Source organism: Anoplopoma fimbria, chromosome 17, assembly GCF_027596085.1.
Source record: "Anoplopoma fimbria isolate UVic2021 breed Golden Eagle Sablefish chromosome 17, Afim_UVic_2022, whole genome shotgun sequence".
In the NCBI taxonomy this organism is placed as follows: domain Eukaryota; kingdom Metazoa; phylum Chordata; class Actinopteri; order Perciformes; family Anoplopomatidae; genus Anoplopoma; species Anoplopoma fimbria.
Genome location: NC_072465.1, coordinates 30,857,662 through 30,875,161, shown reverse-complemented (window position 1 = coordinate 30,875,161; position 17,500 = coordinate 30,857,662). Strand labels below are relative to the sequence as shown.

Below are 17,500 nucleotides of genomic sequence, written 5' to 3'. Positions count from 1 at the left end.
TGATTGGTGCTCATTTGTTTTCAGCCTCTCTGACAGGCACACACTCGACACACACACACACACACACACACACACACACACACACACACACACACAGATGAAAACACACACAGATCGAGAAAAATGTCAAAATACAACTTGAGACGTTCGACGCAGTTCAAACATGTTTTCTGTCAAACTGTCAAATCCCAAAAAAATAACATCAACGCAATCTGAGAAGCAAATTCAGGACAAAGAGGCCCTGAGAGGAAAGAATGTCTGGGAGAGAGGAGGCGCAGGGCGGTGAGGAGAGGGGGGAGAGGATATCTGCATATATTAAAACTATAATATAAACAAGAACATTTCATAATTCTGATGGTCTGTAGGATTGATTATCATGTGATTATTGATTAGGGCACAGTAAATTCTCCAGTGTCAAGGCAAATGTACTCTTTCAGAAGAAATTCAACAACATATTGAGTAAGATACTCCAGTGTCAGTGACAAATCAAGTTGTTGATCGTTTGATCCTCCATTTACGCCTCCCATTTTCAATTTTTTTCCAGCGCCATTTTCTTCTCTCCTGAAGACTACGGTGAGTGTCTCTTAATTTCACATTCAACAGTTAAAATGGTATGAAGACAAGAGCAGTGTCTTATAACAACTTGATTTGAATTTCGGATTACACTCGGCCTTGTCTTACATCTTAAAACGCCGAATTTGAAAGTGCTTATCAAAGTGTCTTCATGGCTAACATTTGGCACCAGCACCAGTAGTGCTAGTCTAGCTCACAGTAGGGGGGGGGGATTTGTTTGAGATGGCAATTATCGAACATGCTAACAACGTCAAGGTATTAGACACAAGCTAGATAGCTTAACCAGACCAGTGGAGATCACCTCAAATGTGTTAATACATGATTTCATTGTATTTTTTTGGAATCAGGTGATTAGCACCATGTGCGTGTAGCACGATAATGAGACGCCAATCATAGGCACTCAAGATGTTATGCTCTGTGACTCCCGTTTTGACTGGTGTTCAATTTCCTCGTTAATATCTCAGTCTATCTTGTTAATGTCTTGCAAATTCAGAATTGAAAATGGGTAGTATATGAATGCATTTGTGCAGAACAGGTTAATGGTGTATTCTCGGTATGCATGCTCATGTCAATTTCTTGCAAATCCAACATTGATGCTGAAATGGGAAGCATATGACGGCATTTCTTGCATGCTCAAGCTGATAAGCATATAGGCCTAATTTGGCTTTGCTGCATGGCTGTCCTGTGAAATGCACACATTAAAAATGAATTCATTACAACTCAAGTAATGTGTCTGAACTTAAACAATACTTTATTATCTTTCTGCAGGGAGCATGCTACTTAAGGCCAAACTTGGTGATGTCCAGAAATTTGTCAGAATAACTGAACCAAGTCTGACAGAGTTTCTTAAGGACTTAACATGTGCAGTGCGTGTTCCATGTTCAATTCAGAAAAAATATTAATGAGCTGTTGATTAATGAAATTATGAGATCAAGTTATTGTGTCATCACAATGCTTTGTGCCTGTTTCTTAGCTTTTGCAAAGTTTGGAGTACCACCTGTAACAGAAGGTTTGAGAGTCACTGACAGTTCTGGGACAGAGGTGGAAGAGGATATTCTTGAGGATATAGTTACGGATCCCTCAACTGGGGTATTGACCATCACATATGAGAAAGGTATGTTTCCAATAGAAATGGATAATTAATATTTTTACTTTTGTCATGTAAAACTTGTTCATTGGATAAATGTGAAGGGGGAATGTGAAGTATTGACAGAGTCAGTCTCCGTGGTGGCTTCTCCTGAGCATTCCCAACCATCATCGCTGGATTCGTTGGACTCGCAGGATACAGTCATCATTCTTGATAGCCCTTCCAGAAAACGTCAACGGCTGGATGCAGAAGCCAAGCAAGTAAGGCTTGACAGTGATGCAGATATATGCAGATATATGCAGATATATGCAGATATATGCGTACTTGTATCAGATTTGTCTTAGTTTTCTTGAAATCACTTGAACACATTGTTTGAAGTCTTTATATTACTTGTGATAACTTTCTGTTAACATATCAAGCAGAACTGTTTTTCTTTGTGTTTGAAGTTGGTAGAATCCATTCTTGCCAAGAAACCTGCTGGAGAACGTATAGTAAATGAATACACTCGAACCAAGTTCTTGACCGATGAAACCAGAAGGAAAATGGTGAACATACTGGCTGCTGACGTGACTGAGAGGAATGGGTAATTTGATCATTGCCTGAAGTTGGCTCTTGTGATTTCAATGTAGTTTTCTGTTTAAATTGATATGTTTCACGAAGGGAATAATATGAAATGAAGGAACAATAAGGGAAAAAATCTTCCTATCCTGCAGTACATCACCACCCAGACAGGTGAAAGAAAAGTATGCCCGAGGAATTGTGAGCCTATTCCCATACCTCAGTGACCCGTTCTCGAAAAATGGCTATGTGAGTTGTTTTAGTAAATGCTTGACAAAGCACGTTTTGAATTATGGAAATACTTTTTCTCAGTTTTCATTTGTGAATGATATGAGAAAGTGTTATTTATTGTAATATTTTCTTTTACTTCAAGGAGCATTATTATGCCGGTGACAGTGGCACTGGATACCTGGCCTGGAGGATTAAAACTATTCAGAGAGGCTCTGCCAAAGATAGGAGAGCATCCTTTGAAGGTACCTCTGCTAAACTAGTGTGCTTGTAATGACCAAAACTGTTGAAAGAGAAGTCATTTGGTTCACACATTACTTGTCCAGTCAATAATTTGTTAACAATCTTCTGAACACATTCAGATCTGTTATGTCAGTTTGCAACTGTATGTGATTTTAATGAGATTCATTTTTTCCTCATTCTCACTTAAGAACAAGGCCCATCTGGTAAAGAGGACCAACAGTCAGACGACAGTCCCAGTATGTTCCAGAGACCACCCTGAGTGAAGATCTCTCATGAAACATTCAACTGATGAAGATATGGTGAAGAAGAAAATGAAGCTGACATTTGCCTATCGCTGCAGCCTGGTCCTTGACTCTGTGCAGTCAAGCAACATACTCTCAGATTTCCCACGCTTCAAAGACGTCAAAGGCTTGGTAAATATCTTTGCATAATATCAAATATTTCTGAAGTAGATGGGTATGGTACTGAATGTAGAATAATTAACTTTGGTGATTTTGAAATTTGAAATTCTGGTATTGTCTCCCAACACTCCTTCCCCAGGTTGAACAGGACTTCACCCTGATGTTTGGAGAGGATGTATCAGGCAAGCTCTTAGAGCGGTGGCCTACCATGTTCAAGAAAAAGATAATCCAGCAGTGCAGAAAGCTTCCATCGGCCAGCGAGGTTGAAGATCTCCTACCGGCAGCTGATCCACCTGAGGATGGCACTGAAATGGACTTGGATTCTTGTAAGTTCTGTGTAAGGGTGGTGTTGTATGACACTTGTTTTGTGTAAACATTATGTGCCATGACTAACTATAGACACGTTAACATTTGGGTCGGATGGTCAAAGCACTCAATGAAGAAATGATACACTGTCATTGACACATAAACATGGTATATCATTTCTAAATAGAGTGCCTTGACCAGTGCATCGTTTTTAAACTTAATGCAGATGGTCATACAAAACCTTGCATAATTGTGTTTGAGTGCAGGTGTAATGAAACCTGTGTTTATAGGTTGGGACAGTGACCTCTCATCAGTTTTGCTGCTGTTGCACCTGATTCCACCATCTGCACAGGGTCGGAAGAGACCAGGAAAAGTGTCGGCCTCCCAAGCTGAGAAATATCTTGTTGTCTTCAAGAAGGTTTGTGTGTTTTCAATATTATGACAGATTTTATGTATTGCAATGTTACTACCATCTAATTGTGATTTGCCCCACTCTGTTTGTGTTTGTCTTCTCAGGCAGGAACAAGCATCCAAGAACATCTTGATGCCATCACTACCAGCACTCAGCCATATCTCCTGGCAGTTGGCATTAAGAAGAATGCAATCCAGCAGTTCTACATCATTCTGGACAAGAATGTCACACCCTGCAGGTCAACCTCTTCCCTTGGTGCTTTCGATGAACTCTTCAGGGCACATTTTGTGTTTAGCACATCATACAACACCATGCTTCACAACATGTATGTTTTCCTTCAGACAACTGTGTACAACATTGACGTTGCCAAAGTTAAAGAGAGTCCTCGTGTTGCTGAAGTTAGAGCAAGATTGCTCCATTAGTGGTTCAAATCTGTCCATCATGAAGTGTGTTGTTTGTAAGGCAGAATTAGATGGTTCAAATATGCTTGTTAGGCATATACGATCAGTTCATGGTTATTTTCCTGGGAGACGTCTCCACTTGAGGTGTGTTGAGTCTGGATGCAGCCTGGTGTTTGGTACATTTTCTGGTTTTAGGAAACATTTGAATACTAAACACACAGACAATACTGATGATGACTGTGACATTGATGTTCATGTAAGCAATGATGAAGATATCTCAGTCAATGCAGAGAGAACAGCAGTGGATTCTGAACCATCAACGTCCAGTAAGGATGTTGTAGATTCGTGTGCTACTGCTTTAGCACAACTCAAGATGTCTGGATTAAGTCAGTCTAGTGTAAATGGTTTTGCCTCATCAATGGAAGAAGTAGTTTTTCAAATTCAGAATCAGGCAAAAAATGCAGCTTTACAGTGCTTATCTCCACAGGACATAGAAATTATGAACAAAATAGAACAATCCTTTCAGAAGTTGGAAAACCCCTTCTCAGCCTTAAATTCAGAACCTAAACGAAAAGAGCATTTCACTAAGAAATGGGGTTATGTTGAGCCTGTTGAAAAACTGCTCGGAACAAGATTTGACAGCAGAAGAAATAAAACAACAGGCACCTATGACCAGGTCATTGTCACTGACAAATTTGCATACATTCCTATTTTGGAAAATCTGAAGTTAATTCTTAAAAACACAGAACTGGCTGGCAATGTTACAGCTCAGATGCATGCCCAAGGAAGGTGTTTATGCAGACTTGAGAGATGGCAGTTATTTCAAAAACAGTCCTTTATTTTCCGTTGAGAAAGATGCCTTGCAGATTCAGCTATTTTATGATGACTGAGACTGGAAATCCCTTGGGATCAAAGAAGGGTATACACAAAGTAGGAGCTATATATTTTACACTAAGGAATTTTCCTCCAGTCTTTAATTCCTCGCTAGCGAATATTCATTTATGTGCTCTTTTCCATGCGCAGGACTTCAAGCGTTATGGGCTTGATTCAATCATTGAGCCACTTGTCCATGATCTAAGAATCCTTGAGCAAGAGGGACTGAAAGTCCACTCATCTGAACATGTGATTGGTGGTACCGTAGTTCAGGTCACTGGGGATAACTTGGTTAGCATAGCCTTTTTGGCTTTGTGGAGTCATTTACCGCGCGATATTGTTGTCGTTTCTGTCTGCTTGAGAAGGGTTGTTTCCAATCTGTGTTCTGTGAAGATGATCCAAAAGTTGTATTGAGAACTGTTGAGATGCATACACACCACTGTGAAACTGTACAAACTAATCACCTCATTTAAACGGTGTGAAGCGTAATTGTCTTTTGAACACACTACAGTTTTTCCACACGGCAAACAATTTTTCAGTGGACATCATGCATGATGTTTTGGAAGGGATTGCTAGGTTTGAGGTTAAACTCATTCTTCAGTACATACAGCAAAACTTCCTAAATGCTGAGCAATTAGCTGGTAGAATCCAGGCATTTGATTATGGTTACAATCAGCAGTGAAATCGCCCCCCTGGAGTAAAGCTCTTTGATGGGAGCAATGCTTTAGGTTTGAATGCCATACAGTCATGGTGTTTACTGCCAAACATGCCTCTGGTTTTTGGGGATTTGATACACAGTGATGATAAATACTGGCATCGCCTTCTGTTATTGTTGCAAATAGTTAACATCATCTTTTCACCTGTTGTTTCAGAAGGCATGAGCATTTTCTTAAAACATTTGATCATTGATCACCATGTCCTGTTTAAGCAGATATTTCCAGGAGTCAATCTCATACCGAAACATCACTTCTTGACTCCTTATCCACGTAGCATCAGAAACATTGGTCCAGTTCTGCACATGTGGTGCATGCGTTATGAAGCAAAACATAATTTCTTTAAGAGGCAATTGAAAAGCTTTAAAAACATTACATTAACCTTGGCCAGAAAACATCAGAGTGTTACATCAGTGTATCAGGAATGTTTTAGAATTGAAAGACTGATTTTGGGGCCAGGAAGCTGCTGACCTCGTAGAGCTCGCGTCCAAGCTTACAACTCCTGTGTCTACATCATGGTACAGAGTACCGCCGTGACTACGTCATTTGTATCGCTGTAGCATTTGAGATGCCGGTGTTTTGTAAAATGAAGACCATTGTTGTGAAGGAAAATGATGTGTTGCTTTGTGGACAACTGATGGAAACTATGTGTTTTGATGATCATCACCATGCATTTAAGGTCAGGCTGCATCCAGATAAAGTGTTTAAAGTAGTATTTGCTAATGAGCTTTGTTACTTCAAGCCATTTAATGTTCATGATGCCATTTTATGGAGATGTGAATCTGCAATGAGGTTTTTCTACATGCTTGTGAAAGAAAAAGAATGGCATACATGATTTGTTTTGAAAGAAAAAGGTTAAAAAATATGGTAAAGTACATTCCAACATTTGTAATTTTATGGAGAAGTGAAGCTACAATTATTTTTCTACTTTTTGATACTTGTGAAAGAAAAAAGTATACAATACAAATACAAAAAATAAAGTTGTTGAATGCATTTTGTTGTTTTGTCATGTTTATCAACTGAAGTCATCCACGTTTTACCATCACCTTTCAGTCATTCCCTGGTGTTGAATTAGAATGACTGAATATAGTGTTAATAAGCATAGAAATGTAACTCTTGTTGGAGTCGATTTGTCAACTTTGTCGAGGTATTCATCAACACCATTAAGAGTGATCGTTACACTACACAGTTATTTCGGTTGTAGTGTTGAATGTTATCGACACTATTCAGTGTACACCAGTGTTCATTCTTAACTCTATTTGGAGTCAGTTTTACTCAGACATTTCAACACTGTAGTTTGACACCAATTTAGAGTAGGACCAAATACACTCTGAATGGTGTTAAATTCAACTCTGTAAGTGTCACTATGACACTGCAGAATGTACTGTGTGGGAACAATCTGCAGCGTCTCTGTTTGTGATTATTTAATGTTTCATTCATAAATGTGTCAGTGAGGAGCTCCTCTAATACTCTGTTCTCTTCTCCTCTAATTACTCCTTTATGTTCTCCTCCTCTCTGTTCCCCTTCAGGGATCATTAAATCTTCATCCACTCCGTCTGATCCACAGAACGACACGGCCTGTCGCTCTGGAACCGCTAAGGAACACGTCTAATGAACACGTCTAAGGAACACGTATAAGGAACACGTATAAGGAACACGTCTAATGAACACGTCTAAGGAACACATATAAGGAACACGTCTAAGGAACACGTATAAGGAACACGTCTAAGGAACACGTCTAAGGAACACGTCTAAGGAACACGTCTAAGGAACACATATAAGGAACACATATAAGGAACACGTCTAAGGAACACGTCTAAGGAACACATCTAAGGAACACGTCTAAGGAACATGTCTAAGGAACACATCTAAGGAACACATATAAGGAACACATATAAGGAACACGTCTAAGGAACACGTCTAAGGAACACATCTAAGGAACACGTATAAGGAACACGTATAAGGAACACGTCTAAGGAACACGTCTAAGGAACACATATAAGGAACACATATAAGGAACACGTCTAAGGAACACGTCTAAGGAACACGTCTAAGGAACACGTCTAAGGAACACGTCTAAGGAACACGTCTAAGGAACACATCTAAGGAACACATCTAAGGAACACGTATAAGGAACACGTTAGATGGACAGGCGGTTCGGTGCAGCGTCAGCAGTGATGCGGGCCTTGTACCGGGCCGTTGTGGTGAAGAAGGAGCTGAGCCGTAAGGGAAAGGCGTCTGATCTTATCTCATGGTTCAGATGTTGGTGGTGTTGATGGAGCTCAGCTCATCCAGCAGCTTTGATGTTTGATGTTGGTGTGAGTTCGTCTCACTTAGCCTGGAGGTCGTCAGAGAGAAGAGTGTGTGTGTGTGTGTGTGTGAGTGTGTGTGTGTGTGTGTGTGTGTGTGTGTGTGTGTGTGTGTGTGTGTGTGTGTGTGTGTGTGTGTGTGTGTGTGTGTGTGTGTGTGTGTGCGTGTGTGTGTGTGTGTGTGTGTGTGTGTGTGTGTGTGTGTGTGTGTGTGTGTGTGTGTGTGTGTGTGTGTGTGTGTGTGTGTGTGTGTGTGTGTGTGTGTGTGTGTGTGTGTGTGTGTGTGTGTGTGTGTGTGTGTGTGTGTGTGTGTGTGTGTGTGTGTGTGTGTGTGTGTGTGTGTGTGTGTGTGTGTGTGTGTGTGTGTGAGTGTGTGCGTGTGTGTGATAATGATCAATAATATTCTACACTCTGCTGTCACATGGAGATCTTCATGTTGTTCAGGCCGGCTCCATGTAGTTATTATTATCAATGTATGTCCCAAACATTCACAGATATGATGTGTAATATTATTATATGAGGTCTCATCTCATCGGCTCTCTAATTCTGTCACAGATGAGCATTCTTTGTTCCATGTCGATACAGAGATGATGAAGGAAGAAGCTGTCTAATCCTGAGATCCATAAACGTTAAGGACGTTATGGACGTTATGGACAGTATGGACGTTATGGACGTTATGGACGTTATGGACGTTATGGACGTTATGGACAGTATGGACGTTATGGACAGTATGGACGTTATGGACGTTATGGACAGTATGGACGTTATGGACAGTATGGACGTTATGGACGTTATGGACAGTATGGACGTTATGGACAGTATGGACGTTATGGACGTTATGGACAGTATGGACGTTATGGACAGTATGGACAGTATGGACGTTATGGACAGTATGGACGTTATGGACAGTATGGACAGTATGGACGTTATGGACGTTATGGACAGTATGGACGTTATGGACAGTATGGACGTTATGGACAGTATGGACGTTATGGACAGTATGGACGTTATGGACGTTATGGACAGTATGGACGTTATGGACAGTATGGACAGTATGGACGTTATGGACAGTATGGACAGTATGGACGTTATGGACAGTATGGACGTTATGGACAGTATGGACGTTATGGACGTTATGGACGTTATGACAGCCTCGTCTAAACAGAGCCAGAGAGAGAGATGCTGCCGATCCAATCTGCTCTCATCTACGAGCTGTCGAGTCTCGTTCAACCGCATCGATATTACAGAGGTGAAGCGAGAAAGAAGACTATGTGATAATAACTGTGTCGATAATGGAGGCAAAGACACAAAAGCAAGAGGATTACTGGATCCTGAATACACGTTCATCATGAACCCAAACCGCTGCATTACAGAGCTTTAAGTCGTGATCATACAGCTGGAAACCTGGAGGGAGTCTGAGCCTTAAAAAGACTTAAACTGAGCCTTAAAAAGATTTAAACTGAGCCTTTAAAAGACTTAAACTGAGCCTTTAAAAGACTTAAACTGAGCCTTTAAAAGATTTAAACTGAGCCTTTAAAAGACTTAAACTGAGCCTTTAAAAGATTTAAACTGAGCCTTTAAAAGATTTAAACTGAGCCTTTAAAAGACTTAAACTGAGCCTTAAAAAGACTTAAACTGAGCCTTTAAAAGATTTAAACTGAGCCTTTAAAAGACTTAAACTGAGCCTTTAAAAGATTTAAACTGAGCCTTTAAAAGACTTAAACTGAGCCTTTAAAAGATTTAAACTGAGCCTTTAAAAGACTTAAACTGAGCCTTTAAAAGACTTAAACTGAGCCTTTAAAAGATTTAAACTGAGCCTTTAAAAGACTTAAACTGAGCCTTTAAAAGATTTAAACTGAGCCTTTAAAAGACTTAAACTGAGCCTTTAAAAGACTTAAACTGAGCCTTTAAAAGATTTAAACTGAGCCTTTAAAAGACTTAAACTGAGCCTTTAAAAGATTTAAACTGAGCCTTTAAAAGACTTAAACTGAGCCTTAAAAAGATTTAAACTGAGCCTTAAAAAGACTTAAACTGAGCCTTTAAAATATTTAAACTGACTCTTTAAAAATAATTAAACTGAGCCTAAAAAACATTTTAAAAGAGCCTTAAAAAGATTAAAACTGAGCCTTTAATGCTATATGCCTAGACAGCCGGGGGACTACCTAGGATACACTGAGCTCCTCTCTCCTCTTCTCCCTCCATCTTTATGTATTCATCTCTTATTTATGCACATTACTGACTTTGCTTCTTCCCCGGAGTCCTTGTGCTTTCTCACCTCGCAGGTTTCCATGAATCGTTGTGGTACCTGGACCGTGGTCGTGCCTCCTGCTGTGACCCGGCTGACACCCACTGCTACTACCACTATTATTATCATTATTAGTCACATTACTAATACTATTCCCTAGATCAATATTTTAATTCTACTATATTTTATCAGTAGTCTTCATCTTCTCCTTGGTTACTCTGCTTACTACTGTGATTATATGAATCATTTATGTCATAAACACTGAATGTGTTGTATCTCTGTTATGCTGTTCATTCTGGTCACATGACATCTATTGACTTCTGTCCATCCTGGAGAAGGATCTAAGGACAGAGGAGGTGAGGGTGTAAGGACAGAGGATGTGAGGGTGTAAGGACAGAGGATGTGAGGGTCTAAGGACAGAGGAGGTGAGGGTGTAAGGACAGAGGATGTGAGGGTGTAAGGACAGAGGATGTGAGGGTCTAAGGACAGAGGAGGTGAGGGTCTAAGGACAGAGGATGTGAGGGTGTAAGGACAGAGGATGTGAGGGTGTAAGGACAGAGGATGTGAGGATCTAAGGACAGAGGATGTGAGGGTCTAAGGACAGAGGATGTGAGGGTCTAAGGACAGAGGATGTGAGGGTCTAAGGACAGAGGATGTGAGGGTCTAAGGACAGAGGATGTGAGGGTCTAAGGACAGAGGAGAGGGTGTAAGGACAGAGGATGTGAGGGTCTAAGGACAGAGGATGTGAGGGTGTAAGGACAGAGGATGTGAGGGTCTAAGGACAGAGGATGTGAGGGTGTGAGGGTGTAAGGACAGAGGATGTGAGGGTGTAAGGACAGAGGATGTGAGGGTCTAAGGACAGAGGATGTGAGGGTGTGAGGGTGTAAGGACAGAGGATGTGAGGGTCTAAGGACAGAGGATGTGAGGGTCTAAGGACAGAGGATGTGAGGGTCTAAGGACAGAGGATGTGAGGGTGTAAGGACAGAGGATGTGAGGGTCTAAGGACAGAGGATGTGAGGGTCTAAGGACAGAGGATGTGAGGGTAAGGACAGGACAGACAGGATGTGAGGGTGTAAGGACAGAGGATGTGAGGTGTTGTAAAGGACAGAGGATGTGAGGGTCTAAGGACAGAGGATGTGAGGGTCTAAGGACAGAGGATGTGAGGGTCTAAGGACAGAGGATGTCTCATGTGTACAGATTTAAAGCCCTCTGGGGCAAATTTGTAATTTGTGATTTTGGGCTCTACAAAATTAAACTGAGCCTTAAAAAGACTTAAACTGAGTCTTAAAATGATTAAAACTGAGCCTTTACTAGTTTCAGAACTTCATTTTCTTCTTGTTTTTCCAGTAGAGCTGCAGCTCTTTGGACGCTGATGTCTTTGTATTGATTCAACGTGGTTCTGATGGTTTCTGTGGTCGGGTCCAGTTTGGGTCCATCAGCATCATGAAACAGAGACTAAAGAACAGAGACAGACGGGAGACTGACAGACGATTTGTTCCTGTCTAATCAGATCCACAGCGCTCTGGGAGTCGATAGGCTGTCTCTGCTGAGGAAGGATACAGGAAGTGATGGCTATCACCCCCGACAACCAGCCAGAGATGAGACGGATAACTGACATGAGACAGATATGGAGACGGACTGGCACCCAGACCCGATCCTCAGTACCAAATCTCAGTCTGCTGAGTGGATGACAGATCCGTCAGATACAGTGATGATGATGATGATGATGATGATGATGATGATGATGATGATGATGGATGAGAGCAATCATTGACATGATGGAGGGATAATGTGTGACAGAGAGGGGGGGGTGTTAGGATCATTCGGGTGAGAATGATACGATGATAATCAGAGTCTGATGAAGATGAAGATGATGAAGATGAAGATGATGAAGATGAAGAACTGGTGAAGATCTCAACCTGTTCTCTGTCCCAACACGTCAGATACTGAAGCTTCAGGCCGTCGGTGTCTCCAAACACACCCAGAAGCTCTTTAAACTAAAACTAAGGTGAAGTCATCTGGTCTTTATTAGTCCTCAGAGGAAGTCCTCTTAGTGCTGGACCTTCAGACAAACACTGACTTCAGGGAGACGGCAGTTCAAGTGAAAACCTGAAAGTGTTCAGTAAGCGTTGGATGGGACCGGTCCAAAATAAAGAACTTCACCTGAGCAGATTCTCTTTAAAGAGATGTTCATCACCATCAACCTGTAAATCTGATCTGAGGACAGAGCTTAAAACGACTCCGACACATCAGAACCACATCCACCGACACATCAGAACCACTTCCACCGACACATCAGAACCACTTCCACCGACACATCAGAACCACTTCCACCGACACATCAGAACCGCTTCCACCAACACAAGAACACAGTGTTTCCTCTTTACCGTCACAGAACGATGAGAAGATGAATCCTCATGGTTCTGCTCCACAAATAAACTTTTAATGCAGCAGTTTGAACATTAAAACTAAAAGTGAAGAACACAACAACAGACTGGATGTGGATTATTATATATTTCCATCTGAATGATGTTTAGAATATACTGTATATATATTTATGTGATATGAATACTGCTGATGAGAGACTAGAACCAATAAGCTGCTCATTCTACTGGTTTCTATCGACCGACGGGCCGGACCACAGGTCATGAATAAAGGTCACATCCTATAAAGACATATCTATATAAACCATAATCATATAAAGCACATGAACAGAGAGACGTTGTCGTACCGGTAGGCAGCGCCGGGTCCATGGTGGGTTTCTCCCACGAGTTCACCTGTTCCCAGGTGAACCCGTTGGTTCCAAGAGAAACGCTGTATCCACAGCTGCTGTAGGACTCCTCGAAGGTACAGCCGCCTGAGAGAGAGAGAAACATCATATTAATACTGTGTGATACTAATACTGTGTGATATTAATACTGCTGTTGTATTAATACTGCTGTTGTATTCGCTGAGCGCTGCAGGATTCAGCTTCCTGTACAGAGCTATGGATCAGGCCATGAACCTGTGACTTTTTATAACAGGGTGTATGTCCACCAACAGCCGTCCGCTCAGAGAGGACGATATTTAGAATCAAACTGGAATAAATATAAAAATAACCATGAGCTGTCAGAAGAACTGAAGAGGAGAATAAACTTGAGTTCCTGTGTTTTAAAGTTCAAACAGAGAACTGAGAGGATCCATCATTGTCTCACTAAACAGAACGAACATCAGCTCTAGTGAGGGAAACATAGGAAGTCCAGATTCCAGCAGTACTAATAAAAATAAAACTACAACATAGAAAGGAAACCAAAGAAGGTGACTCCATTAAACAGCTGATTAAAACAATTAAAGATGAGATTTGACTGCTGTTCATCTCCATATTTGTGATTTAATTCTACGACCGAGAACACGTTTCTAATCCACATCTTTAATCACTTCAATAAGCTTTTAATAAGATGTTCACAGTATTATAGTAATGAAGTTATGAGACAGACAGAGGAGCTGAAGGAAAAGACGTGAACGCAGAGCGGAGATGAAGACAAAGCATCACATGTCAACATGATTAAGTCTCCGGGTCTCCTCGTTATTTCATGGCCTGAATACAAGACGTCCACTGCTTGCCTGCAGCGCTGTGCTTCTCTAATCACACAGATGCTTTGACACACAACCCTTTAATGTGCAGCGTCATCGTTTATTCATGACATCATGTAATGCTTCCTGATGTCATCCTCTGATGTCGTTTCTTAAAGCTCATCAAAAGAGCAGAGAAACCTTTAGGCCCTCTGACTTTATGACTGTAACAAGGATCAGACACAGTTTACTCAGTACACTGAACAAAATACACTAAATAATACACAAAACACTAAACTCTAGTGAAGACATGACACCAACATCTCAACAACTACTGGAGGGTCTGTCTGTCTGTCTGACTGTCTGTCTGTCTGTCCGTCTGTCTGTCTGACTGTCTGTCTGTCCATCTGTCTGACTGTCTGTCTATGTGTCTGTTTAGCTGCTTCCCTGCTTAACATCAGCCAGTTAGCATCTTCATTGTGAGCATGTTAGCATGTTAGCAGATGCTGTAGACTTTTTGTCTTGTTAAACCCAGATTGTTACGAGTCACTTGTTCATCATTCTGTGTGGCTGTGTAGCAACAAGGCTGTAAAGCCTTGTGCAATAGCACAAAGTATATAATCCTGCAGGCTTAATCTTCTTATTCTCCTTCTTCCATACAAAAGTTTGGCGCGTATCTCCTCCCACAGCGTTGAACGCACATGTGTCAAAGTACATCAAATCGTCCATGCTGATCGGCAATCGTGTGCTATGACTTTTCTCAGAGATTCGCCTAGCGGTTTCCATGGAAACGACGAAAAACAGAGGGCGTTTTGGGCTTGGAGAGAGCTTAAAAACACTCAACTTTGCGCCCAGACTGACTCATCATACTTTAATGTTGAAAAATTATTAGAAGTTTAAAACGTTAACAAAACTCTGGACTATATTTGGCCAAATGGGCATTTTGATAGCTAGCATAGATTTCATGACATCAGAGTTTACGTTTCAGGAAAATGTAAGCCTTTTTCAGATTTTATTGTGGGTGTGTATTGGATGGAATGTTCATACCTAGAGTGCGGGATGTCATCGCCAGAGTGGAGATGTCGTAGACATGTGTCTATGATATGATATGATATGAACTTTATTCGTCAGCTGGTGCTGAAATTTGTCTTGCGACCCAGCAGCCGTTGCATGTTTAAACAGAAAACATGAATTACACACATTGACATGACACATTGAAACACAACAAATTTACATACATGGGTACAGATAGTCGAGAGCACATTATGAAATCAATCAGACTTACACATTTGACTCTATGAGCCTGAAAGCAACATGAACTCCAACCAACTGCTCCATTAGACTCCATGTTAAATTTGACGTCACTTTCTCAAAGAGGACAGATAGTTACAGTTTTTCTAATCTGCTCTGAAGCTCACATTTTTTAAACAACAAACATAAAAAGTACATCTCTGCGCTCGTCAGAGTTTTATCTCGCTGATGATATCAATATGTCAATTGGAATCATGGTTTTACGATTGGGGGAGGGAGTTTGACAGCTAGTTTTGTGCTAAATCAATGTCTACTCTTAATTAGTCTGCTTCTCCCCCCAGGTGCTCCCGCACAGTGTGCGTGTGACCAATGAATCTCAAAGACAGAGATGAGAGGAGCGACGGCTCCTCATTCTCATCGCCCTAATGGTCACATTAAGACACAACAAATTACATCAAAATAAAAATTACATCAACGCGTTCGGTAGTCTTTTCTCTCTGTTAAGATAAGATAAAATAAGATAATCCTTTATTAGTCCTGCAGCGGGGAAATTTGCAGGATTACAGCAGCATAGGGTAAAGTGCACACAAGAGACATAGTAAAAGAAAAACAAGATAAAATGAAAATGAAAATGAAAACCCCCCCCCCAAAAAAAGTGGTATTATAAATAAGCAATAAAAAACAGTAGAAATCAACAATAACTGAAATATTATATTTACAGACAGAAGAAAAAAAAAAAAGAAATAAGAAAATTGATAATATTATTTATGCGATTGGACTTACTTTCTTTTTTTTAATTAACCTCAAATGAACCCCAAACTAACCCTAAATGAACCTCATTGATACAGCTGTCTCAGAACTGTCAATATATGTAACGTCTTCGGGCAGTAGCAGCCACACAGTCAAAATTTCTTGCAAGATTTTGTACTTAATAATGTCATCTAACACAAAAAGCTTCTAATCTTCTGACCGACAGAATGATCTCTGAATCCATTTTAAGGTTGTGATGTCTTTAATGATGAAGAGACGATGCTTGTCATCACGTTGGTGGAGGAAGTGTTTCAGTCTGTTTTTAGTTATAATCAAACCTTCGGTTCCTCCTGAGCTTCTTGTTTTACGTTAACATTCTTTCTGCCTCCATCACAGACAGATATATCTCCAATAGAAGTGTCATTTTACTCATATCATCAAACCAATGAGAGAAGGAGGAACAGGGCTTCTCAGGATGCAGGCAGAAAAACAGTCGATCAAACTAGGGTAAATATCACGTTGTTTTGGCTTTTCTTGGTACGACCCGGCCTGCATCGCTGCAGTAAAATAAAAAATATAAGGAATATGTGGAATAGTGTTTTGATCACGCCTCTTCAAGTGAGACTCATATCAACTGGGACATGATATTTAAAAACAGAAGAAGAAGAAACACTCCTCCAGCTGTAGAGTGAAAAACAACCTCCAGCTGAGGGAGAAAAGAAGCAAAAACAGAAAGTGATCTAAACGAATCAATGAGGAGATAATGAGCTCCATCGCCTCCTCATTGTTCACTGATCTCATTAGGAACCGCTACAAACAGGAAGCATCAATATTCAATGTTTAAGACCACTGGCAGGGGGGTGTTCACAGCGGGGGGGTGTGTGTGTGGGTGTGTGTGTGTGTGTGTGTGTGTGTGGTGTGTGTGTGTGGGTGTGTGTGTGTGTGTGTGTGTGTGTGTGTGTGTGTGTGTGTGTGTGTGTGTGTGTGTGCCTGATCTAGTTTTGAAAAATCAGAACAACACCTCCCCTCCCTGGTCTCATTGACACAAACACAATTACACACACACACACACACACACACACGTGTTCTGTGTCAGATCATGTGTGTGATGAAAATATTAGACTGAAATATAAATATTTTATAATAATTCTGCGCCTCTGGTCGGATCGGGTACGAGTTAATGTGTGTGTGTGTGTGTGTGAATGACTGTACATACAGTACGTGTGTTGTGTGTGTGTGTGTGTGTGTGTGTGTGTGTGTGTGTGTGTCCATACATATCAGTGTGTATGTGTTTGTATTTATGACACCAAAACAAGCAGAATCCCTTCATCTCTGCTAATTAACATTCTTGTAATTTATCTAATAAAATATTGATATGACTACAGCATGTGCACACACACACGCACACACACACGCACACACACACACACACACACACGCACACACACACGCACACACACACACACACACACAGAGGAAGAGAACATGACTTTTCCTTCATTGATGATATAATGCAGCATATTTCTGTTTATTACCAGCAACATGTGTTTATGGTAAAAAATGACAGAGAAACCTGAGGATCTCATATGATACAGAAA

The 17,500-nt window shown here is 40.8% G+C and overlaps 1 protein-coding gene across 1 annotated transcript in view; it reads right to left on the bottom strand.

Moving 5' to 3' along the window:
- The window catches only part of ptprt (protein tyrosine phosphatase receptor type T), a 247,747-nt gene that overhangs the window by 201,283 nt on the left and 28,964 nt on the right, over positions 1-17,500 (bottom strand). The window contains exon 3 of the mRNA XM_054616090.1: positions 13,081-13,206. Coding sequence (XP_054472065.1) covers positions 13,081-13,206 — 126 coding nt within the window. The remainder of the gene's footprint in view (positions 1-13,080; positions 13,207-17,500) is intronic.